The 26,085-nt window shown below is 47.2% G+C and overlaps 1 protein-coding gene across 6 annotated transcripts in view; it reads right to left on the reverse strand.

Annotated features, from left to right (window-relative positions):
* Positions 1–26,085, reverse strand: part of Abtb3 (ankyrin repeat and BTB domain containing 3) — a 276,858-nt gene that overhangs the window by 93,030 nt on the left and 157,743 nt on the right. For all 6 annotated transcript variants that reach the window (XM_063264584.1, XM_063264583.1, XM_039080070.2 and 3 more), the window contains exons 2-3: positions 23,107–23,256; positions 7,247–7,451 (exon numbers count right to left, since the gene is read on the reverse strand). In XM_063264584.1, coding sequence (XP_063120654.1) covers positions 7,247–7,451; positions 23,107–23,256 — 355 coding nt within the window. The remainder of the gene's footprint in view (positions 1–7,246; positions 7,452–23,106; positions 23,257–26,085) is intronic.

The raw sequence follows: 26,085 nt of genomic DNA on the forward strand, positions 1-26,085 counted from the left end.
ACACACACCAGAGGTCAACTCCCAGGGTTCAAGTCTTCTAACTTGAACTTTATGCCCTTGGGCAAGCTAATTAACTCCAGTCAGGTGACCACAAAGCCCCTCAACCTGTGGGTTGTGACTCCTTGGTGAGAGGTGTCGAATGACCCTTTTATAGGGGTCACATATCAGATATCCTGCATATCAGGTGTTTACATTACATATCACAGTAGCAAAATTGCAGTTATGAAGTAGCAATGAGAATAACTTTATGGTTGGAGGTCACCATAACACGAGGAACTGTGTTAAAGGGACATAGCATTAGGAAGGTTGAGAACCACTGGGTTAACAGGATCTAGAAGGAAAGCTTCATGAACACACACACACACACACACACACACACACACACACACACATGTATGCACGCATGCACGCACACACACATGCCTTACCTCATGAAGAGTATAGCAGTATTTACAATTTCAATCTGAATCTGTTGTTGTTTTTTTTTTAAGCGATAGTTACAAGGTCAGCACTTGTATTTTCTGGAAGAGGCCAAACCCTACTTTCAGTTTTATGAACATTCGAGTATCTGTTGCTAGGAACTGGCTAGAGCTGTCATCTAAATAATACGTAAGTGAATGAGTGCAGCTGTGTCCCAGTAAAAGTTTATTTTCAAAGCCAGGCAATGGACCAGTTTGGCCATGGGGTATCACCCGCTAATGTGTGCACCATGGTGACTTACAGCTCGCTCATGAACTATAACTTGCGGTTTCACACTTTCTGGGGTTGGAATAAATTTTTACCCTGGTCAGATAAAGTAAGTTGTGACCACGTCCAAGTTACAACCATACGGTATTTTAAAACCTTGCCTCTGGCGTCGGTGTTTTCAAACTTGGCATGTTATGTTTTTCCTTACTACAAATCATTTGTGTGCTGGTTGAGATTTGGGGCCAGTTTCCAAAAGCCCTTACAGGAGTTCATCTTAGCTGTTAACTTGATGGATTTAGAATCACCGTGGAAACAAATCTCCGAGCACATCTGTGAAGGATTATTAGTTTAGGTTAAGTGAGGTGGGGGAAACCCACCTCACCTATGAGCAGCACTGACTCCTGGGGTTCCAGACTGAAGAAGAAGGAACTCAGCTGAGTATCAGCCTCCATCACCCTCTCCGCCTCCTGATCGTGGAGACGACACGACCAGCTGTCTCAAGCCCTCACTTTTATGGGTGTTCCAGGTCCTCAAACTGTGAGCCCAAACCACACCGTCCCTTGCCTAAATCGCTTTTGTCAAGCACGTTTGTCACAGCGAGGAGACAGGTAACTAATTCAGCCACTGACAGCCATGTGTCGGGCAGGACCCTTTGTGTGCTTGTTCATCTGGGCCCTCTGAAAAAGGAGCTGGCGATTTTCTCTGAGAAGAGTTATTACATAAGCCCTGTTGAAGTTGCCAGAGCCATCGCCTCTCTTCTCTTTTCAGCTTGTGAGACTTCCAGGATGTTAACTCAAGGTGTCCCTGTGCTGGGACAATATTTTTGTTCCCATCTGTTAGAGTATAAGCCAGCCACTTATGACATGTATGTCCAATAAAGTAAAAAAACACTGAACTATGAAAATAAAGCATGTGTATTACTACTACTACTACTACTACTACTACTACTACTACTACTACTACTACTACTATTATTTAAGGGCAGTAAAGAAGAAAGTGCGTAGTAGGACTTTTTGGCTCTGAAGAACCTGAGCTTACATTCCCAGGTATGAGCATTCCCATGCTATATGATTCACGGTTCCCCAAGCTACAAGTTCCCTTCCCAGCTTTCCCAGCAAAGGTACAAGAGTTTGATCTGAAGCTACAAGATGTGACAGGTGTCATGTCCAGCTGACAAGAATTGTGACAGAGATCTCCCCTCTCTTGGGGCAATGGTCACAGAAGTATTCCGGAGTGACTCCTGGTCAGTAGTGGTGAGGTGAAGTCAGCTGTCTAGGGCTGGGTGTCACTTGGATACTGCTCTAGGCTGAGTCTGGAGTTTTGACTCTCTGGCTCCAGTAGCCATCAGAAGTCTTTGAAGGCTCAACTAGACATCTAGACTCACAGTTTATCCTGGGCCTTGTCTGGCCCAGCAGCTGGCTATGATCTAGTCAACAGGGAGCCTTTTACTCGCCTACCCTGGAAGAGCTGCCATCTACCCAGGGGACACTCAGATGTGGGGACAAGGTTTACCTGAATAGTTGTGGGGATTTCTGTAGCTTACAAATCCCACATCTCTTGGGAGAATCTAATAGATTTAGCCACCAAAGTCCCTTCAAAAGAGTGAAAGGAGTCAGAGAATTGAGAAAATCTTAAAGCTCTGGGTCCTTGTCAAACATTTCTAGAACTATCATATCAGGCCAGATGTAATTTATCAACATGTGGCCATTCTGATGCCGCACCGTGTTGCTTAGCAACACAGCTGACACTGCAACTTTTATCAAGTTTCCAGGGGAACAGAGCCAGGGAATTAATTGCAGGTCAACTTCTCACACAGAAGAGGACAGGGGATGTGAGCCTTCTTCCCATGCCCAGCCTTTCAGAGCTTTTTCTTTTGCTTTAAGCAGTTCCCCTAGGCTCAACTTAGGCAAGTAAGGATCTGACAGAATATTTACATCCAGACTTCTGTATGCTTTGCACAACCCTAGGAAAGCCCTTGGGAATCTGCTGAAATAGGAGCCTTGTTTCCCCTATGGGTGAAAGTGCCTTAAGAATTTATAGGAGAGGTTTACTTTTGGCAAAGTGAAGATCTATGGAGATATAACTGGATGATATTTACCTCTAAGGTTCTGGTCTGCTTGCTTTATGAACTCTGTTTCTTCAAGTGTAAACTCTCTTGCATGGCAAGGCCAATTTGTTACACACCATTAGGTTTCCTCAAACACTTGGCAATGCATGAACGAATGATGCTCACGGTTGTGGCTGAGATCCCCAGAGATCTCTCCTGCCACATTTGTTTGTACATTCTGCTGGTCGAAGAGGTGAGAACTATTGCTACCTGGGATCAGTTCTGCTTCTTTTCTTCCAGAAAGACGTGGGGGTGGGGGGACAGGCAGACCTGTCCTGTCTACTCTTCCCAGTGAAGCTTGTCATTGTTCCTCCCACACAGCGCCACGTAATTAAGGCCACAAAGCATTCCTATCTCTTCTCTCCTTGTTATTATTATGTTACATTGTGGCAATAAATAAGTGAATTCATCCATGGCCAAAGACATCGAGGAATCACTGATATTTACAGCAAAGATGATGACTGGGCGGGGGGACTTGTTCTCAACATAAAGTAATTCTATTTTAAAAAGTAGCTCACCCCCAGTGTTAAGGTTTTTGGAACACATCACTGTGGTTTGGAAAATAAACAGCTTAATTATAAATCTCACAAAATCTGTCTGATTTTTTAACAAAAGGAATATACCTGCCACGCTTGACAGCCTCTAACAGCTCTAGAAATAGTAGCCAAAGTCCTGACAGAACAAGCTACACTAATTTCATACTCCCACTGAGTTTCTTCAAAACACCACAAAGAAAACAGAACCATCCACAACAGTGCAGCAAGTGGAGAACTGAGTTCACGTTTCACAGGACACAGCCCCTGTAAGCTTCATCTTAGATTTTAGTCGAGAAAAACTCTTTGGATCAGAAGTCACTGCATGAGGCATGAAAGAATCCACATTTTAGCCAGTTATTTCATAGGCTCGTTATTGGAATGGGAAAACCTATATATCAGCTCTATTCCTAAGGAGCTGATGATCTAGAAAACACACACACACACACACACACACACACACACACACACACACACCCCACATACACATATGCATACACTATGGCCTTATACAAATTTGCCAGAAGAGAGTGCCAAGAAGATGCCACTGAGAGCAGTGGGCACACAATTCTAAGAAGAGTCCTATCTCCCAAGGAAAGTTCTTTCTGAAGCTGACTGAAAAGAATCTGAGGACGTCTCCTCCTGTAATCCATGCATAATGGTTTCAGATGTTAAACTCGAAAGTGTTAAGGGACAGGGAAGAGAGCTGTTCTTGTAGAAAGAGCCGCTCATGAGCCTCAGTGAGGACAAAGATAAGAACATTTTAGAGGAAAAAAAATGTAGGATAGCAGCTTTCTTTTTTGGTAGCAGCAGTGGTGAAGGATTGCCCTGGGTGTGTGAGCTCTGATATCTGACTCACTTCTTGTACCTGTCCCATGAGGAGTGTCCTTTCTCATGTTTCAGACGACAAAAGGTGATCCCAAGAGGTGGAATCACTCGTTCAAGTTGTCAGAACTGTACAAAGCCAGGCTGGGATTCCTATCTGGCATCTACCTGACTCCCTAAGCTGTAGGATTTCCAGAAGACAAAAGCAATCAGGACTTTTAGAAATGTTAACATCTACTTTGGTTTTTAGAAAGCCCAACCAAGGAGAGATGAAAAGAATGAGATAAATGGCTTTGAGGATGTCCGGGAAATGTAGCTCATGTCCCTTTCATGTATGTCCTGGAAGTTCTGCATTTCTTCGTGGGCCTCTTTAGACTTCCAACTGCTCCAGCCACATTCTGAATGCAGAAATAGACTCAAGACGGGAAAATGGCTGCTGATAAACACAGTGGATATAGGAACCACACACTTGTATGGGCAGGGTCACGCAACAGCATGGCCTATTAGCTCTTAGAAGTTTAAATCTGGTAACGGTGAGGAGGGTGGAGCTGGCCAGAAGGTATAAAAGCTCATTTGCGTGCAGATTGTTGAGAAATCAGCTTCAGTAATCAAGGTGAGAGGGAAGGGAGTCATGAAGCACAGCCACAGTCGCCTGGGCAGAAGGGAACAGAGACTTGAGATGTCACAGCCTCTGCATGCGCTGTAGAACACTGGTCCTCTGGTATCACATGGCTGCTGCCCCAGTGAACCAGCAGTGTCTGTGATTATCCTAGGCAGAGCTGAAGAAGGTTTGGCCCCATTAGCTTTCTAACATGAGTGGAGGAGGGGCTCACAAAGCCCTGTTACCTACTGAGATATACAGGCAGTCAACAGGGTTATTTGAAGGAGGGGACAAGGCAGGCACAGCCCTCTGCAAAGATGTGTGTGTGTGTGTGTGTGTGTGTGTGTGTGTGTGTGTGTGTGTGTGAGATTAAACTCACTGTTACACTAAACTAGACCTGTATGGCATCATTTCCTGTTTGGTGCCCTCTCTTTCATGTGCGAACAAATGTTCATCTCTCCAGGAAAAGTCATTCTGCAACATGCCAGCCGGTTGTAAAAGCAGGCACAACAGCCCTAGTTTTCTAAAGCCAGTGGGAGTGCCTTCTTAGAGACTAGAGAGACAGAAGAGCAACCGATTTTGGGCTATGATGACCTCAGTTTGACAATGATGTCAGAATTCCTGAGGGACATGTTCCACAGGTATCTGGAACTGGATAGGTCCATGTCTACATTGTCTATCTGTTGGCTTCCCCCTGTGCGCCTAGCATTGATTTCAGCAATGACTCTGGCACCATGGGACATTGTGAAGCTCACAGGCATTGGACAAACACGGGAGTCTGTATGGAACCACAGGTTGGTTGTTTTGCTAGGCAGGGGTCACGAGAATCCACCCGAGTGTATGAGACTAGACAACAGGAACCTGAAGAGAAAGGCAGGAGTTTGCCTCAGAGGACGAAATCTTTGGCTGGGCATGGAGAAGTATCATCTGTAGAGATGCAAAGGTCAAGGGTGACATAAGAGAGACGGGTCAAGGAATCTCACCACTGCCTAGGCTCTGAAAGGCTTAGTACCTCTTAGGCTGAGGCCAATGGCCTCCGTTCCCTCAACTCTGAGGGCCTATTGTTCAAGAATCTAAGGTGCTGGTGTGTCCATCTGAGGTTAGATGTTGTTCAGGGACTTCGGACATTTCAGTCCGGGGGGCCATGTTTGCGCATGGAAATTTGCCTAGGGTGTCGGCTGATTTGGCCTGGGAAGACCTTGGGGACTCCTGATCTGTTAGCTTCAGATGACTGGCTATTGATACTAACTACTCGGGATTCCTGAAAGCCGAGAAGATCTCTGTTGCCTGGCCATTTTTCATCCTCTTGCTTTAGAATGCTGAGAGGTGGGAGGGTCTCAGGGGAGCCCATTGGGCACAAGTTGCTGTGGTAGAAACAGAATCACTGAGGGTTTGTTGTTGTTTGTTTTAATAGAATCACTTGGATTGGAGCCAAGCTGGGGACTGTTCTGCTGTGTGGTCATCATAGCTACAATGACAACAGTAAGAGTTGATTGGATACTTGGGTGTGCTAGGCGCTGTTCAAATCACTTAAGTTTCCTATAGCCCTGTAAAAACAATTGCTTTTTTATATCCCATTTTGCAGATGAAGAAACCAAGGCAGAGGAGGGGAAGGCATTTACTCAAGGCTTCAGGTTTTAGTCGGAAGTGCCCAGGTTGGAGCACTGGCAGTATGTATTTCAACGCCTATTCTCCTAGGTATGAGCGGGAGTCGTTTCCATTAGCGTTAGACCAAGCAAGGCCCAATTCATTTGCCTGGAGAAAAGACAGGCAAGAAGGGAGCAAGGGAGGGGACACTTCCAGGTAGCCTGTTTTGAAAGCTATTTCTAATCCCAGACCTCTCAGAGAGTGGGGATATTCCCCAGAGGATCCTGGGATTTCAAGGTTTAAGGAATCCTGGGAAATTGTGTAATTAGGCTTTCTGGTGTGCAGAAGGGAGGCTGAGACAAGCAGAAATGGAGGGACACAGCTCAGAGCCCCTTCTTATTCTTCTCTTCCCACAAGGATTCTACGCTACGGGGACAGCTAAATGTCTTTGCCCAGGACAGCCTAGCTGTGTCTGTGGCGTCCACAGGGACCCTCTTCTGGCTAGGCAGGTGCTCTAATCGGCCCGAGGTCCCAAGGTAGCCGTGAAGGAAGAAAGATTGAGACATTTAAGAGAATGGCGCCCGCAAATTATTTACAAGGAAGTCAAACTGCATTCCAGAGGTTCCTTCCCCTTGGAGTTACGCAGGTACACTCCTGTGACCCAGGCCAGTTTTATCCTGTACAGGACTAGGCACATATAAGGCTATTTCCAAAACTCCACCAGGCTTTAAGATATCTCCTCAGGTCATGAGGTTCCCCTCCAGTGTGCTACGGGATAGGGACAGCAATTCTCTCCCAACCCCACCCCGCAATCTATCTTCATCTCAGAGGGCAGTGCCAACTCATCACAAGGCTATGGCGAGCCAAGAGCTGTTCTGTGGTGCTCGGAAGCCAGGCAAGACGTACCTTTCCACCTGGAGGTTGACCTTGGAAGGTTCCACGTTGGGATTTTCCCACTCCATTTGCGGGCAGTGCATGAAGTAGCAGAGCGTGTACAGGGCCTCCGGCTCCCAGTAGAGCGCCCCCTGCTTGTGGTGCAGGGGAGTACCATTGCCATGGTGTTTCACATTGAGGGGCTGTAGATGGTGCATCGCCCGGGACACAAGATCACCTATGGACAGAAGCAAAAATTCAGAACCTCCAGGCACAGGCACCAACCTGAAGATCTTTGCAGAGACCCTGGACCCTGGTTCCCTCAAACACTGAAATGGCCTCACATTAAACAGAGAGGAAGAACATTCGCGATGGTCAGGGACACGATGGTCAGCACCACGGTCTTGCTGCTCTGCGACTCCAATGGTTTCCCCTCCTCTCTAACGTGGCCCATGATAGCCCCAAAGTCGCCATGTAACTGAGGATAACTTGAACTTCTGTTCCCGGCTCCATCTCCTGAGTGCTGGGATTGTAGACATGAGCTATCACAACTCTGCGGTGTTGAGGATAGCGCCCAGGGCGTCTCAGTGCATGCTGGGTATCCTACCACTCTCTCCCCAGCCCTAGAAATCCAATTTCTAAGAAGCAGACACACGTGGGAAGGCCTTTGCGCTTTGCTCCTGTTAACTGCCTCTCCTTCCTCACATTCCACCGTATCCACTGTGTGGCTGAGGGGAACCCCTGCAGGAAGCCATGCTAGAGCCATCTTGTCCATTTCAATTAGCACTCTGTGCTTCCTGGGTAGCTCTCCGGGATAAACTTAGAACTTGCCTCTCCTCACACCATGATTCCCCCTTACGTGGTGTTTCCTGGATGCTTCCTAGCAACGGTTTGGATGCTTCAATCCATGTCTAGAAAGTAGGTTGGACTCAATGTGCACCTCAAAGCCGATGTGTTGAAGACTTGCCCTACAATTCCACAGCCGGGACCGCTGGGAGGGGCTTAGAGCCTGATGGGAGGCCGTGGAAATGCGAGACGGGCTCTGCAGGAGGAAGCTGGTTCCTGGGTGTACACACCTTTGGGAGGTGTATTTTTGTCTCCAGTCAGTGAGTGGAGTCACTCTACTCTCTCACTCGTGCCCTGCCATGATGTTCTGTCCCGCCACAGGTCCAGAATACAAAAATGGAACCGAGCGCTCACGAATTGGCAGCTCAGAAACTGTGAGCTAAAGTATCCTTTCCTTCTTTCTTGGGCATTTTGTCACCATGGTCTATGTGCATACATAATTTATGTGCACATTCACACAGGTACCCGGAGAGTCCAGAGAGTGCCCGATGCCCTGGAGCTGGACTTACAGGTGTTTGGGAAATCACCTGATAATGGGTCCCGAGAGCCAAACCTAGGTACTCTGAGGCATCTCTCCAGCACCGCATACAAGGCTGTAAGTCGCTTACGGATGAAGATATGGGAGCCCAGGGAGGTTCCATTTCTTCTCAAGGTTCCATAGCTGTAAACAGGTAGGAGGAGAAGAACTGGGGTTCGAACCTGGGGTTCTGACTACAGAAGCCAAGCACTTAGCCACACTCCTTAACACCAGGGTCTGTTTCCCTCTCCTCAGCGCTAGCCAGCCTGAAAAGTATGCTGTTCGTTTTTCCTTTTTTTAAAAAAATTTTTACTTTTGCTTATGTGCATGCATGTGTGTCTGATTCTGGGTTTGTGCATGTGAATATGGTATCTGCAGAGGCCAGAGGAATTAGATTCCCTGGGACTAGAGCTCCAAGCAGTTATGAGCTGCCTGATGTGGGTGCTGGGAACTAAACTCCAGTCCTCTGCAAGAGTCGTGGGAACTCTCAATAGTTCACTTATTTTTTTTTATTTTTTTTTAATGTGTGTTTCTGTTCTGTCTGCATGTATGTCTGTGTGTGAGGTTGTCTGGAGATACAGACAGTTGTGAGCTGCCATGTGGATGCTGGGAATTGTAACTTCCGGTAGAGCCACGAGTGCTTACAACCACTGAGCCGTCTCTCCAGCCCTTAGTAGTAGGAACTCAACCTCTGAGCCATCTCTCCATCCTCAAATCAGGCTTCTAGATCAAGTCACACCTACATGTTTTTAACTGGTCCAAGGGCAGATCTTCCTGTGGGAGGCGGATGGAGCTCAGAAGCCCATCTTTGTTCTGGCTAAGACAACGGTTCCATTCTTCACGGAAGTTGTCATGCCAAAGTGAGCAATCTTCCCTGCGACTTGCTTAATTTTAAATGTACTCATTTTGTTGTATTTAAATACATCCACGTAATGAGGAAAATTATATCACTCTCCTAAATAGACTATGAGCCTCGCTTGCCATAAATAGAAAGGAAATCTGATGAAGACAGCTCAATTTTGCTTCTGCTTTCTTCTTAAACGAATAACCAAGTATCAAGAAGAGGTTTGGGGGCTCGTATCAATCAGAGCCTTTCTTAAGTAATTGTGGTTAAATCAGCTTCAGGAAAAAAAAAAAGCACATGATAAATGCATTTTAATGCCCTGCCCCTGGCCACTAAAGTCATTTCATGTACAATGAAAAGCATGCACTGCTCTTTCAGAGGTCCAGAGTTCAGTTCCTAGCACCCACACCAGGCTGCCCATGGCTGTGCCACCTTTAGTCCCAGAATATCTGATCCCTTCTTCTGGTCTCTGTGGATAGCCCACCCATGAGTCATGGCATTCTTGTGCATGCACACACATGCTTGCGCGCGCGCACACACACACACAACACACACACACACACACACACACACAGAGAGAGAGAGAGAGAGAGAGAGAGAGAGAGAGAGAGAGAGAGGTCCTGGTCTGCTGGCCTACCTTGCAAGTGCTGGGGCCCGCAGAAGACAATCACCAGCCATATCTTTATAGTCTGACTTTGCAGCTTAGGCTGGCTTCGAACTCCCTATCTAGTCCAGGTTTGATAGGACTTGTGGGGATCCTCCTGCCTCAGCCTCACTTCCAAGTGTGAAGACAATAGACATGAGCCACCAGGCCTGCTCTTCCTTTCCCTCTCCCTGTCCCTGTCCCTCTCCCTGTCCCTGTCCCTCTCCCCGTCCCTGTCCCTCTCCCTCTCCCTGTCCCCGTCCTTCTCCCTCTCCCTCTCCCTGTCCTTCTCCCTCTCCCTCTCCCTCTCTCTCTGGACACAAAACAATATCTATATTTTCTGACTGAACCTAGGCCTCAGAGTTTGCTCATTTCCACCATCCTGCTGAGCCTCTCAATGATACACTTTACCTGAACTCAAAACCCAAGAGCAGGGGGTCAAACGGGGAGCAGAAGCTTATCCTCTGAGGATTTAAACTCTATTCTAGGTTTTCTATTTACCTACAAGAGGAGTCGCCAGCATAAATGGTGATGGAAAAGAGTATAGTCTGCTCCATTAGAGGGACATAAGGTCCTCAAGTCCCTCCCTCAGGGTGGAGATGTAGCTCTGCTACTCTTCTCAAAACAAGGTTCAAAGTTCTGCCGCTTCTGATGGGAGGCGTTAGAGTACAATCCACGGGATTAACACCTGCTCAGCAGGTGCCAGGGCTAATTTAGATGTCAGCCTGGATTAGGGGCTGCCAAACGACAGCTGGCAAAGCCTTTCTGAGTGTGTCTATGTGGACATTTTCTTGGTAGGACTGGCATTTAAATCAGTGCACTGAGGAAAATCTACCCAATGTGGCCATTCAACTCACTGAGGTCACTGATAAAACAGAGTAACAGGAAAGGAAAGTCCCCTCTGCATTTGCATTGAGAACACCCCTTCTCCTGCTTTTCAGTTCACTGCCATGTTAGGAGAATGACAGGGTACACGTCAGTGGCAGAGAGCAGCCCCTGAGGCTGTGCTTTGATCTTGGACACCCCAGTGACCACATCTGTGATGAAACTAAATTCTGTTCTTGACTCAGTGCCTATCCCAGAGCCAGTCTATCCTTTTCTCCTTCCCAGAAGCTTGGAGAAACAGCAAAGGAAGAAAAGGAGGCAGCCAGGATGGATGGAAATTGTCTCTCAATGACCTGTGGGCAGGAAGTCCCCAGGGCACCTTCATGTGGGGAACAGAAAAGGTAGTCTGATGCACTGAAGAGCGCCTGAACAAGGCTGGAGGACAGCAGGATTCTGCGTCTCTGGGATCAGTAGGGTGGAAAACATTGTGTTTGAAAGCTGCATAGAGAGTAGGAGCCGGCAGCTCAGGCGTGGTACCATTGTGGACATCAATAAACAGACATCACAGGACTTCCCATTGGCTGATTGGCTAAGGACCTGAATGCCTCTGTCCCTCTCCAGCTATCTGCAGAACAAAACCAACCAAAATCTGGCCAAGATGGATCAGGGAGGTGGCTCAGTTGGTAAAGTGCTTGCTGCACATTGACTAAGACCCGAGTTTGATCTCTCAAACTCCATGTTTAGAAGAAGAAGAAATCTCAGGGGCAGCACCCGTGATCCCATCCCTGGGATGTGCTGTCCAGCCAGTCTATTCCAGTCACTGAACTTTGGAGTTATTTCAGCAGAGTTGTCTCTCAGGAGAACTGAAAGCATTAAGTTGGTCACTGGGGAAATCTATGTTCTTTATGCTGTGTGATGGTGTGATTTGGGTTATAGTCCTTCCTTGTTTATAAAACGGATATGCTAGGAGGAGCCGTTACTTCAGTGTTACATGTGCAAGGTTCTCAGCACACAGGACGTCCTTTGACATTTTGATTAATTTCATAGCAATAGATCAGGCAGATTTTTTTGATAATCGGGACTATTTTTGCTTTATATCAAGTTGATAGTAATCTACCTCTTAGATAGTTACAATCCAATTGTAAACATCCAGTCACCCAACCATCCATCCATCCATCCACCATCCATCCATCCATCCATCCATCCATCCATCCATCCATCCATCCATCCATCCACCCACCCACCCATTCATCCACCCATCCATCCATCCATCCATCCAATCATCCATCCATCCATCCATCCATCTATCCATCCATCCATCTAACCAACCAACCCAACCAACCATCCAAGATTCCTAGATACGGAAGTGGCTGCAGGCTTTCTCTCTAGAGTGCTCTCAGCCCCAGTAAACCGTTGCCCCCACTGCTTTTAAGAATAGTCCAAGCACCATCTAGTCACTGAACACCACTAAGACAACACCAAGCATATCATTTCTTGCCCCCATGGTGTCGGTAGTGCACATTAACAGGGTTCAGTCTTGCAGCTGTGCTTCTCAGCTGGGCTGGCTTTCAACCCCAGGAGACATTCAGCCGAGTCTGGGGACAGTTTTGCTTTTCACACGTTTGGAACTGCTATTGATACCTAGTGGGCTGAGGTTAGGGACCCCCCTGGAAATCCTGTGCACAGGTCAGCTGCTACATAAAAAGTCCAGCTCCAAAGGTCAACACCGCTGGGATGGAAAACCAAGGCCCAGGTTGCAGAGCAAGGAGGTGGGGTGGGGGGAGGTCAGACAAGGTTCCGTCTCTGTCTAGTGCCTGTGTCTTTCTCTCCACAGTGGTCCAATTTTCTCCTTCAAAGCAGCCCAGTTTAGCTGGTCAGCCCTCAGTCCATCTCACAGCAATTTTAGCTTTGTGCGGCAAATGTATTATCAAACACTCCAGTCCCCTGAGTCAGTAATCCACTTCTGGGAATGCGTCCCAGTGTTAGAATTCAAGATGCTGCCAAGTCTTCATCCGCGAGGACTGGCACCCAAACTTTATTTACAGGCTCCCAAATCCGACAAACAAATGTCCAAAAATAATAAGGAAGAATCTCTAGTGTACCCACAAGATCAAATAATAAACGTAGGCAGACATCAGAACTGTTTGCACAAAACCGCAATATCGTGAGGAGGAATCTTCATTAAAATCATAAGTAGGGAAAGTGTGAACTTCAAAATTACTTACGGCGCAATCAGGATTATGTTATTAAAAAGTGTGTGCAAAGTAAATATTGAGAGAAGGGGAAAGCAAGTGTTGACCAAGGATTTTTCTGCCCAGAGGGATTATGGGTGGTATCCAACTTTTCTGCAACTTCTAAACTTGAATTCTGGCACGTAGGGGATAGGTATTTCTTTCCCTACCCTTTGGTCTAGGGTCAGACTAGAATATTCTTCCTCTCAAAGACTCTCATGAGGCCCTGAAGATTCACAGACAACTTATGGCCGCTAAGGGATTGAGAGAAAGTGCTAGTGCTAATTGTCAACTTAACAAAACCCAAAGTCAACTGTGAGAAGGGCCCTCTGGGCATGCCACCCAGGGTTATTTTGGTTCTTTGGGAGGACTGCCCACTGTGGGCAGCACAATCCTCTTTGCAGAAGACTCTGGATTGTGTAAGAGTGCAGAGCCCAGCCAATGCACATGCTCTTTGCTCTTGCCAGTGGTTGTAATGTTGCCGGTGGATACAATGTGACTAGATGCTACAACGTCCTGCTGCCTTGATTTCTGATAGACTAAAACATGGAATTGTGCGCCAACGAAACCCTTTATCCCTTATGTTCCTTTTATAGTCTTTTTTTCTTTTAATCACAGCACTTGAAAAGAAACTAAAACAGAAACCATGGGAGAGGAACATGAGAGGGTAACAGGGAATGAACACCATCAAGTCATATTATTTACAAATGTGAAAATGTCATAATGAAACCTATCATGTATGATTAATGCCTCTTAATGGAGTGAAAATCATCCCTGTGAAATGCTTTGGAATGAGAAGATTCAAGAGTGCCTAGAAAATGAGAGCGAGGACAGTAATGGCAGAGATGGAGAGATGCTGGCAATGGTTTCCACCTGCTGGGGCCACTGGGAAAGCTGGTGTGTGGGTGCCCTTTGCCTTATAGTCTCACAGTCTCCCCATCTTCTTGGGGGACCATTCAGCTGGCCTGGAAATTCCACTTTGTTGACTTCTTAATTTGGATGGTTACTTCCCACATCCTCACGACTCCTGGTGGTTGATCAAATGGCTCTTCTCCAGGGAGCCCTCTAAAATGCTCGGGTCAGAATCTCATTCCCCTGTATACTTGCAACAACACACCCCAGTAGAGACGAACCTGCTTGATTTTGTAGTGCTTCACAGTTGACTCTCTACGCCTATGCTTCCTTCATGGAGCCCTCCACACAGAGACTACACCCTGATTCTTGCTCTCTTCTGGGGAGCAGATAGCATGCTTTTTGCAATGCATATTAACACTTAACCTGCCGTTATCTAGTAGTGACTCTGAAAAGCTAATTTAATTCTCTGTGAGAAAGGAAAAGAATGAAAGAATAGATTCGCTGTGTACTTTAAGGGAAAGACACATAAAATACCTAACCTTGGCATCCTTGTCTGTGAAGTGGAGATAATGACAACATTTACCTCAGAGAATTAAATGAGGAAATGCATACACATGATTAAAAGTGCTCAAGGGGGGGTCTGATGCCTTGTTTGTGTGTAATTAGCATTGAGCACTGTTTTATTGAATCTTCACTATCACTGCCATCATTCACCACCATCATTGCCACATCAATTCCATCACCACCATCCTCATTACATCATTTCCATCTCACCGACATCAGCAACATCATTATCGTATCATTTCTGCCATCACTAAATTCATCTCACTATCACCATCATCATTACAGAATTTTCATCATCATCATGATCATCTCTAATCATCAATATCATAGGAATTTTGTCATCCCCATTACCATCATCTCCTTCTTCACCAACATTGTTACATCATGTCAGTCATCACCACGTTCATCACCCCCATCACCATCATCACCAACATTATTGCATCCTATCAGGCATCACATGATTTCCATAACCATTGTCATCTTCATCCCTGGACCAGAGAGGCCCTCAGCATATCTCTAGGGAAGGCCACCCATGTGAGACCATCACTACCTCTGTTTGAAACTCTTCACTCTATAAGTGTGACTACCTGCTGTCTTCCCTGTCTGTGCCATGAGCCCCAAACAAGAAATCATTTAGTCTTTCTCCAGCTGCTCCCAGCTTGGGCAACTGGAGTTCAATTCCAAGAACCTATCTGAGAATCCATCCACTGGTAATTGTGTTTCTCAAATGTCAGCCACCTGGGAATTACCATCGTGACGTCTCTCATATCTGTGCACATCTCGTACAATTTATTTACTTAATATTTTCTCTTTAAATTGCCTCACTTGTTCATACAAATAAATTTATTTAAAAAGGAAACTTCATATCAGTGCCATAAATGGAAAACCAATATTTCCTCACACTCATGAAATATACATAGCAATTAAAATTAAAAAGGCTCTGTACATCACCTACAACCATCTTCCATGCCAGCCCAGGGGATGCTTCTCGAACCTCCCCAGCTCCAACGCTAATGTACAGCGCTCTAGAAACTGAGACTGCTGTGAGCCAGGGGTGACTTCCCTGGAAAAAGATCACACATTTCAACGAGAGCTGCTTCTGCTCAAATCTACTCATAAACAGCCCTTTCATTTTGGAAAAGAAGGAAGGGTAAGAAGAGGGGAGAGAGAGGAGGGCATAAGGGGGGAAGAGAAGGAAAGAGAAAGAGAGGACCACACCCAGGGGTGACAACTGCTCACAGACTCTAAGTCAGTGTGGGGACTGCATGCTCTCTTAGGATGTCACCTCCCTGTTATGTATGGGAGGACATGTTCCTTTCAGGATCTCCAAATCCTAAAGTTCAATAGAGAACTTGATATTAGTCTGGATTTTTCTTTGAGCCCCAAACACTGCATATTCTTCACTCTTAGTGTGCAGCTCACTTCAGGTTATTAATTTCTCATTCAAGGGACATCTGCTGAGCTGTGGGTGGTGTATAAGGTGCTCAGAATGCAAAGCTTATCCAGACACAGCAGAGAGGACAAAGAAAACTGAGCTAAGACTTGTTTTCTACTTTCTGATTGTTCACCCTCGGGCAAGACGGTGATCCTTCTTCACACTCAGTTTTTATTACCTGTGAAATGGGAATACGGATAAAGCCCGAGGTGTGTGCCATGCACTTTACACAGCCCCGATCCAGAAATGGGGGAGTGTTTTTACCCCAAGATGATATGTCAGTCAGCGTTCAACCATGGTAACAAAGCACCTCAAGTACTCGACTTAAAAGGAGAATTAATTTTGTCTATGGTCTTTTGACTTTACCACCCCAGGTCTGTGGAAGCTCACTATCTTACGGAAGGAGCCTGAGGTAGAAAAGGAATCTTCACTTAGCGGCGGCCAAGTATAATAAGCAAGAAAGACAGAAAGGGCTGGTGTCCCAGTATTCCCTTCAAGGTCACCCCACCCCCACTGACCGAGGGCTGGAAGATAAGCTTCCAATATATGCCTTTGGGAAACTCTCAGGATAAAAAGTGAAAGCTGTAACAGGAGGGATAAAGTGCTCCAGGCATCCCAATGGCTTACGGCAGATCTGAATCTTAATATGATTTACTGAAGAAATAGCAAGGTAGCATGGGGAGACACCCCAGCCTTCGGGGCTGTCTCCTCTTCAGGGACTTGGCAACCTTTCTGAATGTTGGGTATTCTACAGTTAAGTCCAGAGCCTGTATACCCTCAGAGCAAACTGCAGGACCTCAGAGCGAGAGGAACATAGCCCCAACTCGTACCCCTCCTTACGATGGGGCCTCTGGGATCTGAGTGGTACCTAGTCACATGACCCTGGTAGAAGGGCAGTTCTATGGTGTGGCAGGTTTACCTTCCCAAGCCTGGATGCAATTTCCAGCCCTTCAGATCCCACACGAGGCTGATGGGAGGAATTGTTCAACCTCTTCTTGCTTCCACCCCCAGATCACAAAGTAGGGACCCGTACATCAAAAGCTCATCTGTAGATTTATCACAGCACCCGCATTCCTTGATGTTGTGACGAATCGCACAACAAAGAAAGTGTTTGTTCTGGCTTACAGTTTGAGAGGACAGTCCATCATGATTGGGAAGGCAGGGCAGCAGGAGCTTGAAGCATATGGTTCTACTGTGTCTACAGACAGGAAGCAGGCAAGGCTGGGGGCTGGGCCTGGGCATCGGCCTGGGCGTCTGGGGGTCTGAAGGTCTGGGGGTCTGGGTCTGGTTCGGGGCCTGGTTCTGGGACTGGGTCTGGGCCTGGGTCTGGGCCTGGGCCTAGGTCTGGGTCTGGGTTTGGGTCTAGGGGTCTGGAAGTCTGGGAGTCTGGGGCAGTCTGGGGTTCTGGGGGTCTGAGGTTCTGGGGGTCTGGGACTGGATCTGGGTCTGGATCTGGATGTCTGGGTCTGGGTCTGGGGATGTGGGTCTGGGTCTGGGTGTCTGGGTCTGGGTCTGAGTGTCTGGGGATCTGGGGGTCTGGGAGTCTGGGGGCCTGGGGGCCTGGGTCTGGGGATGTGGGTCTGGGGTCTGGGGGGGTCTGGGTTTGGGTCTGGGGATGTGGGTCTGGGTCTGGATCTGGGTGTCTGGGTCTGGGTCTGGGGTTCTGGGTGTCTGGGTGTCTGAGTCTGGGGATCTGGGGATCTGAGGGTCTGGGTCTGTGTCTGGGTGTCTGGGTCTGGGGTTCTGGGTGTCTGGGTGTCTGGGTCTGGGGGTCTGGGGGTCTGGGTCTGGGTATCTGGGGGTCTGGGTCTGTGTCTGTGTCTGGTTCTGGGCTGGGTCTGAGCTTGTTTTCTTCTTATTTGGCCCAGCACCTCAGCTCATAGGATGGGCCGTTTACATTCAGTGTAGATCTTCCTTCTTCAGTTAAACCTTTCTGGAAACATCCTCATAGACACACCCAGAGTGTGTTTCCATGGTGATTCTAATTTCCTCAGGTTAGCAATCCAGATTAGCCAGCATGGCACCCCACTTCCACAGACATCAGCTGCTGCTGTTATCATCACTAGCTATTAAGAGGGGCTCTGCTCTCGAATCTTTCATCCATGAGACAGTTTCAAGAGCTGAGACTCTCACCTCTGCCGCAAAAATAATGATTTCTACCACCCACCTGGACAGAGCAAACTTTGAATATAAAGAACAACTCCGTGTCCACAGAGAGAGCCAGTCTGTGTTGATTCAGACTGCAGAACAAGCCAGCCTAAATTACAGTCAGATCTGAAGAGAGGAATCTTATTACCTTCTGTCTATGCTGGGTTCTATCAGAGCACGTCTGCACCCCGACTTCAGGCCCGACTTAATGAACACACAAAACACACTTGCAATTAGCAACACCCATTTGTGTGCCAACAATTCACACATGAAAGTCAACATCCAATGGCGACGGTGTTTAATTTACACAGCAAATTATCCTTAAAAACAATTTCTGCAGCACGTTGCTCCCATGGGTTCCCTGCTTAGGTGAGCCATGGATTTGCTTAGCAAATTCTTTGAACAGAGGCTGGTGGGCCCTTGGAGACACTTCAGGACTAACCTTTGTACGTGTTAAATGTAGGTAAGGGTGGAAGGGTGTGTGTGTGTGTGTGTGTGTGTGGTGTGTGTGTGTGTGTGTGGTGTGTGTGTGTGTGTGTGGTGTGTGTGTGTGTGCCTGTGTGTGCGTGTGTGGTGTGTGGTGTGTGTATGTGTGTGTGTGGTGTGTGTGTGTATGTGGTGTGTGTGTGTGTGTGTGTGTGTGTGTGTGTGTGTGTGTAGGATCCAAACTCAGGTCCTCATACTTACTTGAGAAGCACTTTACTGATTAAGTTATCTTCCTAACCCTGGGACTAAGTTCTGAGACCCAACAGGAGAATATGTGGGCTGCATGGTGTGGAAGCCTCTTCCCAAGAAATGTATATACAGATGTGCTCCAACTCTACAGTGAGATTCTACAGCTTCAGGGACAAGGGCATTCCCAGAAGGTCCAAACGTCTTCTGTCTTCTGGCAGTGCTTCCCCAGGGTGTTGTTTGGAGCCTTTGCACATTCTGAAGACATCCCGGCAGTGTGTTAAAATGCAAACATCTATCACTTCCTTGTGGATACCTCAGAATCACACTCATAAATACCATGACCTCAGAGTTATGTGGCCATCAGACTTACTGCTAGATCCTGTCATATCATGTGCTAATAAAATCTTAGAATGTGGGGGTTGGAGAGATGGCTCAGTGGTTAGGAGTACTGGCTGCTCTTCCAGAGGTTCTGAGTTCGATTCCTAGCACCTACATGGTGGCTCACAACCATCTGTAACTCTAGTTCCAGGGGATTTGAGCCCTCTTTGGGCCTCTTCAGGTACTTCATGCATATTTCGTACATATGAGCATGTAGGCAAAACATTCATACACATAAAACAAATATCATGATTTAAATGCAAAAAAATTGGTTTTCTTTATAGTTTTGTATCTTATGCATTTAAAAAAAGTTCTAAGGCAGGGTTCTCTAGACATCACCAGACTCCCAACAGGGCCATGTCACAAATAAGCCTTAGATCAACCACAGCCAGGAGTCAGAAGATATTCTTACTAGGGACATCTCATGGCTTCAGGGGTCTGAAAAAGATGGGAATCCAACATCTCAACACAGAGGCCAGGAAAGCAGCTATCTTGTGACTGTTACGGTTTGCATATGAAGTGTGTCTCACTTAAAGGCTCATCTGCTGGAAGTTAGGCTCCTGGCCTGTGGTACTATCTTAGAATGTTCTAGAAACTTCAGGAGGTAAAACCTAGGTGGAGGAATTAAGTTTCTGGGGATGGGTCCTTGAAATTATCATGTTTCCTCTCTCTTCCTGTCTTGTTCTTGGCTTCCTGTTTGCAAGAAGATTAAAAAAACAAAACAAAACAAAAAAAAACAAAAAAAACCCAAAACCCTCCCTTGGACACATAATCCTACCACCATGATATTCTGCCTCATAATGAGTCAAGAACCAAGAACCAAGTTGTCAGGGTTGGAACCCTCTGAAGCCGTAGGTCCTAATAGACCCTTTTTCTCTTGAGTTGTTTTGTTGGGTATCTTCTTTCAGTGAAAGAAAAGTAATGAACTCAGTGCCAGAGATAGTCTCCTGCTCCCCCGTGGCTTGCTATCACAGAGATGCAGCTTGTCCTCATGGGAGGTCATGTCCTAGGTGGGTCAGGAACTCCTTTGGAGGAGGCGCGGGCTGGGCTCTGGGTCCAGATGCTTCTTACTGCTCAGGACCTTCTGGGATTGCTGTATCAACTTCTGCACAGTTCAGTTGCGTAGAAATCAGACCTCCAGCTCCATGAGGAACTGAGAGACAGCTAAGCTGTTTAACAGTCAACTGAGAGTCTTGAGCAAATACATGTATTTTCCTTAGCTTGGCGTCCTGGTTAGTTTTTATTGTCAACTCGAGGGGCTCTCAACTGAGGGATTTCTCAGGTAATTCTCAGACTAGGTCGCCCAGTGTGGTCTTGTCTGTAGGGGAACTGCCTTGACTGTTGATTGATTGACTTGGCAAGGCCTAGCCCACTGTGGGCGGTGCCATCCCTAGGCAGGTAGTCCTTGAGTTATATAAGAAAGCCAGTAAGCAGCAACTCCCCACTACCTCTGCTTCAGTTCTTGCCTCCAGGGTCCTGCCTGAGTTTGGGCCTGGCCTTCCCTCAGTGAAGGAATGTGATCTGGAAGTGGAAGCTGAAATAAATCCTTTTCTCCTCTAGGCTGCTTTTGGCCTTGTGCACTTTATCATAGCAGCAGAGAAGAAAGGAATACAGAGGGTCTGGCTGGAGGGCACAAGCCCTAATCAGGGCATATATAACCAAATATTCTTCAAACCTGGGACACTCCAACTTTGTTCCTCTGTGTGAGTTGCTCTTTGCATTGCTGCGACAAAATGCCTGACAGAAATGACAGAGGGAAAGATTTACTTTGGCTCACAGGGTTCAGTCCTCCGAAACCCTATGCCCCCTCTTGGCCTCATGTGCTCGCTCAGAAAATCAGGATGGCAGAAATGAGACATCACCATGACAGTCACACCTAGAAGAACACTTCCTATTTTTACACTTATTTATTTGTGTACTATGTGTGTGAATGTCCATGTTCCAAGGCATGCATGGGGGGGGGGTCGGAGGACAACTTGAGGAGACAGCTCTCTTCTCTCACCATGTGGGTCTTGGGGATAGAATTTGGGTCATCAGTCTGGGCACCTTCACCCACTGAGCCATCTCAGGGGTGTTCCCTGGGCAATTTTTCATCCAATCAAGTTAGCACAACTGACTATCATGTCCTCTCTCATTTCTTTTATACATTTTTGTGGCCCTCCTCCTTTCCTTCTTTCTCTATCTCCTTTCTTTTATGCTTCATGCTTCCTGAGGTCCAGATACTGTTCTCTCTCTCTTGTTTGTTCTCTCTCTCTCTCTCTCTCTCTCTCTCTCCCTCTCTCTCTCTCACCTACCTATCTACCTACCTATCTATCTCTTTCTATCTATCTCTTTCCATCTATCTATCTATCTATCTATCTATCTATCTATCTATCTATCTATCTATCTATCTATCTATTGGATACTGTTCTATCAGTGAACACATTAAAAATTTGTCCTGTCAGGAAGGGAGGACACATTCCAGCAGGGAGAGAGGCAATACAAAAAAGCAAAGAAGTTGGACGTGGATCATGATTAGGAAATGGGAGGGAGGTGACTGTTATGGGTGCTGGGTTTTAATTGGAGTAATAAAAATGGTCTAAAACAAACCATGGTTATGGCTGGGCGAGTTGGTGAATATACGAAAAATGACTGAACTGGATGCACAGGTTAGTTGTGCGTCAATTGTGCCTCAATGAGGAGACCATGGAAATACAAACGCATCAAGTATGCTGGAGGATGGTAGGTATTGGGCATGACACTTAAGAGTGATCGATAAAGGATGGGGTTGCTATGGACCAATGAACTGAATGTGTATGTCCTCCCCAGCTCACATGTGGAAGCCTCAGCCCTGCAGGGTGATGGTGTTAGAAATTGGGCTCATTGGCTGGTGTTTAGGGTTGGGCAAGTCCAAGAGGGTGGGGCCATTATGATAGGCCTTACAGAATGAGGGCACCCACATTGAGAAGGTATCGACTGTAAGCTGGGCAGAGAGCCATCACCAGGAGTTGAATTTCTCACCTTGGACTTCCTACACTCTAGAGCTGTGAGAAATAGAGCCTCTTCCCAACCCCTGCCTCCGTGTACTAGTGTGAGGGTTCCCTTGGAAGACAGAAGAGGTGATCGAACTCTTGAAGCTGGAGTTACAGGTAGATGTGACCCTCTTGACTAGGGAAATGAATTAGAATCCTCTGCAAGAGCAGTAAATGCTCTTGACTTTCTCTCTCCAGACCTCAGATGCTTGCCCTTTCAACTACCCCGTCTACTCTCTCGTGGTTTGCTTTTACTAGCCTGAAGTAAGAAAAGGGTCCTTAGAGAGGTTTTACAGAGGTGAGAAAAAAAGACATGGAGAGTTTTTTGGCTGGAGGGAGGAGGCCCGGGGTCAAGGGGCAGAAAGGACCAAAGGGAGAACAGAGCATAGTGGGTAGGAAGTCTGGGAGCAGTTCTGAGAACGTTGGTTGTCCTGTGGGTCAGAAAGGAACCTGCAGAGAATTCTGAACAGAGGAGAGAGGAGATCTGGTGTGCATCCAACAGATGCTGCTGTAGATATCAACAGTTAATGGGCACCATTTAGAGATCATGTATTCTGCCTGCAGCAGGCAGGATCTCACTCCCTAAGATAGGCATCTGTGTACTCCATATCAAAGCATCACCCAGCTCTGGCTGAGAGGATTTCTTCAGTCTAATTGGAAAGGAAACTGAGATTCAGGGCAAAGACCAGATTTCAATAAGGCAATGGCAGAACTGGGAGATTTAGCAGGGCTTTCCTTCCTCTAGAGCCCACATCATCCCCAAGTTCACTGGCACTGCTTTGTGCACACAGCAGGCGCTCAATAAAGGTTCCCTGGACAGGTCAGCATGAGCACCTTTGGCGTGAAACACTGGCGTGTCACTTCAGACAGATAGTGGCTATGTGGGGCAGGCACCAGGCTAAGGAGACAGCATCCACTTACTGAGCTCGGCGATGCTGCCCACCCGTGTGGCCAGCAGGGACTGCTCGATAGTCCTCAGCTCCGACTGGCTGAACATGGGTAGCTCTCCCGGCTTGCTGGGGCGCTGTGGGTCTCGGTGCAGGTTCAAGCTCTCTGGAAGGCTCAGCACACCTGCGGTACGGAGAAACAGAGAAAATAACAATTGGTTACTTCTTAATTCATCAAGCGGGAGGAGCCAAAATAACTGTCAGGGGCCGAGACAGGAACCCACACTCTGGACCCCTAACCCCTTTAGAGACGGGGTAGCATATCGAGCTCCCACTGGCGCTGGCCCCAAACCCATTACGTAACCAAGGACGACCTTGAACTTCTAATTCTCCCACTTCTATCTCCTGAGTGCCAGGACTATGGGTGTGTACAGCCACGCCCAGTTTATTTGGTGCTGGGATGACCCAGGCTTCATCCATGGTAGGCAAGCAGAAACCATCTGAGCTACATCCCAAGCCCTGGACCCCTTTTAGACACGGATGCTAAGTGAACAACCATGTGAGCCTTTGTCTGGACACTGGATTTCCAAAGATCAGGAACAGAATTGTTCCCTGGCCTGGCAGGGAATCCGTCTGCTGAGAGGTGCTTCTCCTGAACCCAGAGATCACCACCTGATCCTTTCTTCCAGAGACAGCCCAAACACTGGGAGATGGGGAAGGGCAGTCCCTGCTGGCGGTGGCCTTTGAGGACCTTCTTCATTGGTTGAATACATGTAACTGGTGTTAATGGGCTTCGATCTGTGAGACAAGGTTTCGGGATTTCTCTGTAGTGATGTATATCGGGGTAGGGGTGGGGGTGGGGGTGGGGGTGGGGGTGGGGGAGGGTAAGTCCCTAGAATTTCTGTACCTTAAACTGTGAACACCTAGAATACCATACTCTTCCCTCCCTGTCTGTTCTGTAAACATTTAGCGAGGACCTAAATTGTAGCAATGTGGCTTACCCAGAGCCGCTTACCCATCCCTAAGCACCCCAGGAGGAAGGAGCGTGTCCAGCTTCTTGACTTTCAAGTCTGAGTAATTGACTTACTTTGGTCAAGGGTATGTGACCAGACAGGATAGAGTCAGAGCCTGAGAAGTGCCTATGACGTTGAACTCGCTCTCTTGAGCTCTGCCTTTACGACGAACAAGAACATACCCTGGGTAGCCTTGCTCATTTTAGGAAAGGCACGCACGCACGCATGCACGCACGCACGCACGCAACACCGATGCTCACAGAATAACTTGGGAGCAATAACCAGCGAGTGACGACGCACAGGTGCTGACTGACGTAAATGGTGTCAGTCAACTGGCAGAGGGAGAGGAAGCAGAGCGCAAAGCCAATAGCTCAGCTTCACTCATCACAGGGCTCACTAGCCCCGCCCACATCCTGCCACTCATCCCGCTGGCTGCGACTGTGGGGGGAGAGGGGAGGCAGCTACAGTAACCATTGTTTCGGATGTATGGTAGCAGTGGCTAACGGACACGACGGCCCATTCTGTTTTCATACTCATTTAGCCCTGAAATTGATCAAGTTTCCATTAAAGACCCTCTCCAACGGTTTATGTATCAAACATTTGCAGGTTCCAAGGAATGTACTTCATATCGCAGCCAGCACACACAATATGCTTTCAATGGTTGCCTTCAAAAATCTTCCACAGAAAACTGCATGTCCTTACAGTGTGACACAGAGTCTGCTTTGCTTTCCCCTTCTCTTCTATATCATATATGTATATCTGTATATATGTACATATATATATGACATCACACATATATGTATATATGTATATATGTGTATATATGTATATGTCTATATATGACATCACACACATATATCACACACACACATATATATGTGTGTATATATATATATATATATATATATATATATATATAAATGACTGTAGCCCCTAGAGTGATCTGAGGACACACTAATGGTTGGAACAGGCAATGTGCTTGTGAAACACCAAGGCCCAGCAGACAGGCCAATACAGCCTCACTATTCACTGGGCACCTGAGGATCTTTGAGTTTTTAGACAGGAAACACCAGACCTATAGAAAGGTGCCCACGATGCAAAGAACCCTTCTGCCTCTCTAACATCTCCCATTGAAACCAGGCAGGGAGGCCTTGAGCCCTCTTTCTTCTTCCTTCTTCCCACCAACCGAGAATCAGAGGCAGGAGCAAGCATCTGCTGCCATGGCCATAAATCTTGGGCTTATCCCTCACCTGCGGCCTCTGTGTGGCTCTAACACATGGACCTCCTGTCCTCTTGAAGGGGTCAATACATCTGATACCAGAACTAGAAAGTGAGGTTAAGTTTCATGGACCCCTTACTCGTGGGTAGAGAGGATCAAGGGGCTTAAAGAGCCAAGAAGGAAGTCCTGAGCACTAGGGGGAAGCGGCAGACCAATATGCGTCCGTGTCCTCAGGTGTCCCTAAGCTTCTCATGTGTCCTGTGGGTTTCATCACTGGCTGTGGGTTAACCCAGATCTCCCACCTGCATGGGGCTCCGCAGGGATCAATGGGCACAGAGGAAGGAAACTTGAGTCTGGAACTCTGAGCTTAACCCTAGCTTGACTCTTCCTGCGCTTGACCTCGGCAGGTTGGGGAACCTCAGTGTGAAGTTGGGGTGGGGAATGGGGGCTGGGAGGGGAAGGATAAAACACTGGATCTGTCTTTCTTCTGGGGCTGCTGGGGAGGGGGATGTGAAATGAGGTCCGGTGGGTTGACTCCCATGTGCTAAGCAGAAAGGTTCTCTACACATCGACCTGAGATGAAAGTCGGCCTGCAAACGCCAGCCCAGGATTTCTTCTCGCTTCATTGCTCAGATGAACAATCCCCCTTGGAGTTGCTTGTCCTTCTGGAGAGTTATGAGATTCAAATGTGCAAATGTCATTTATTCAAAGAAGCCTCCAGAACTAGATGGAGATTTGCAAAATCTGCAATTGATCTATTATGCAAAGATCATGTATTATG

The sequence above is a fragment of the Rattus norvegicus genome, chromosome 7 (assembly GCF_036323735.1).
Source record: "Rattus norvegicus strain BN/NHsdMcwi chromosome 7, GRCr8, whole genome shotgun sequence".
In the NCBI taxonomy this organism is placed as follows: Eukaryota; Metazoa; Chordata; class Mammalia; order Rodentia; family Muridae; genus Rattus; species Rattus norvegicus.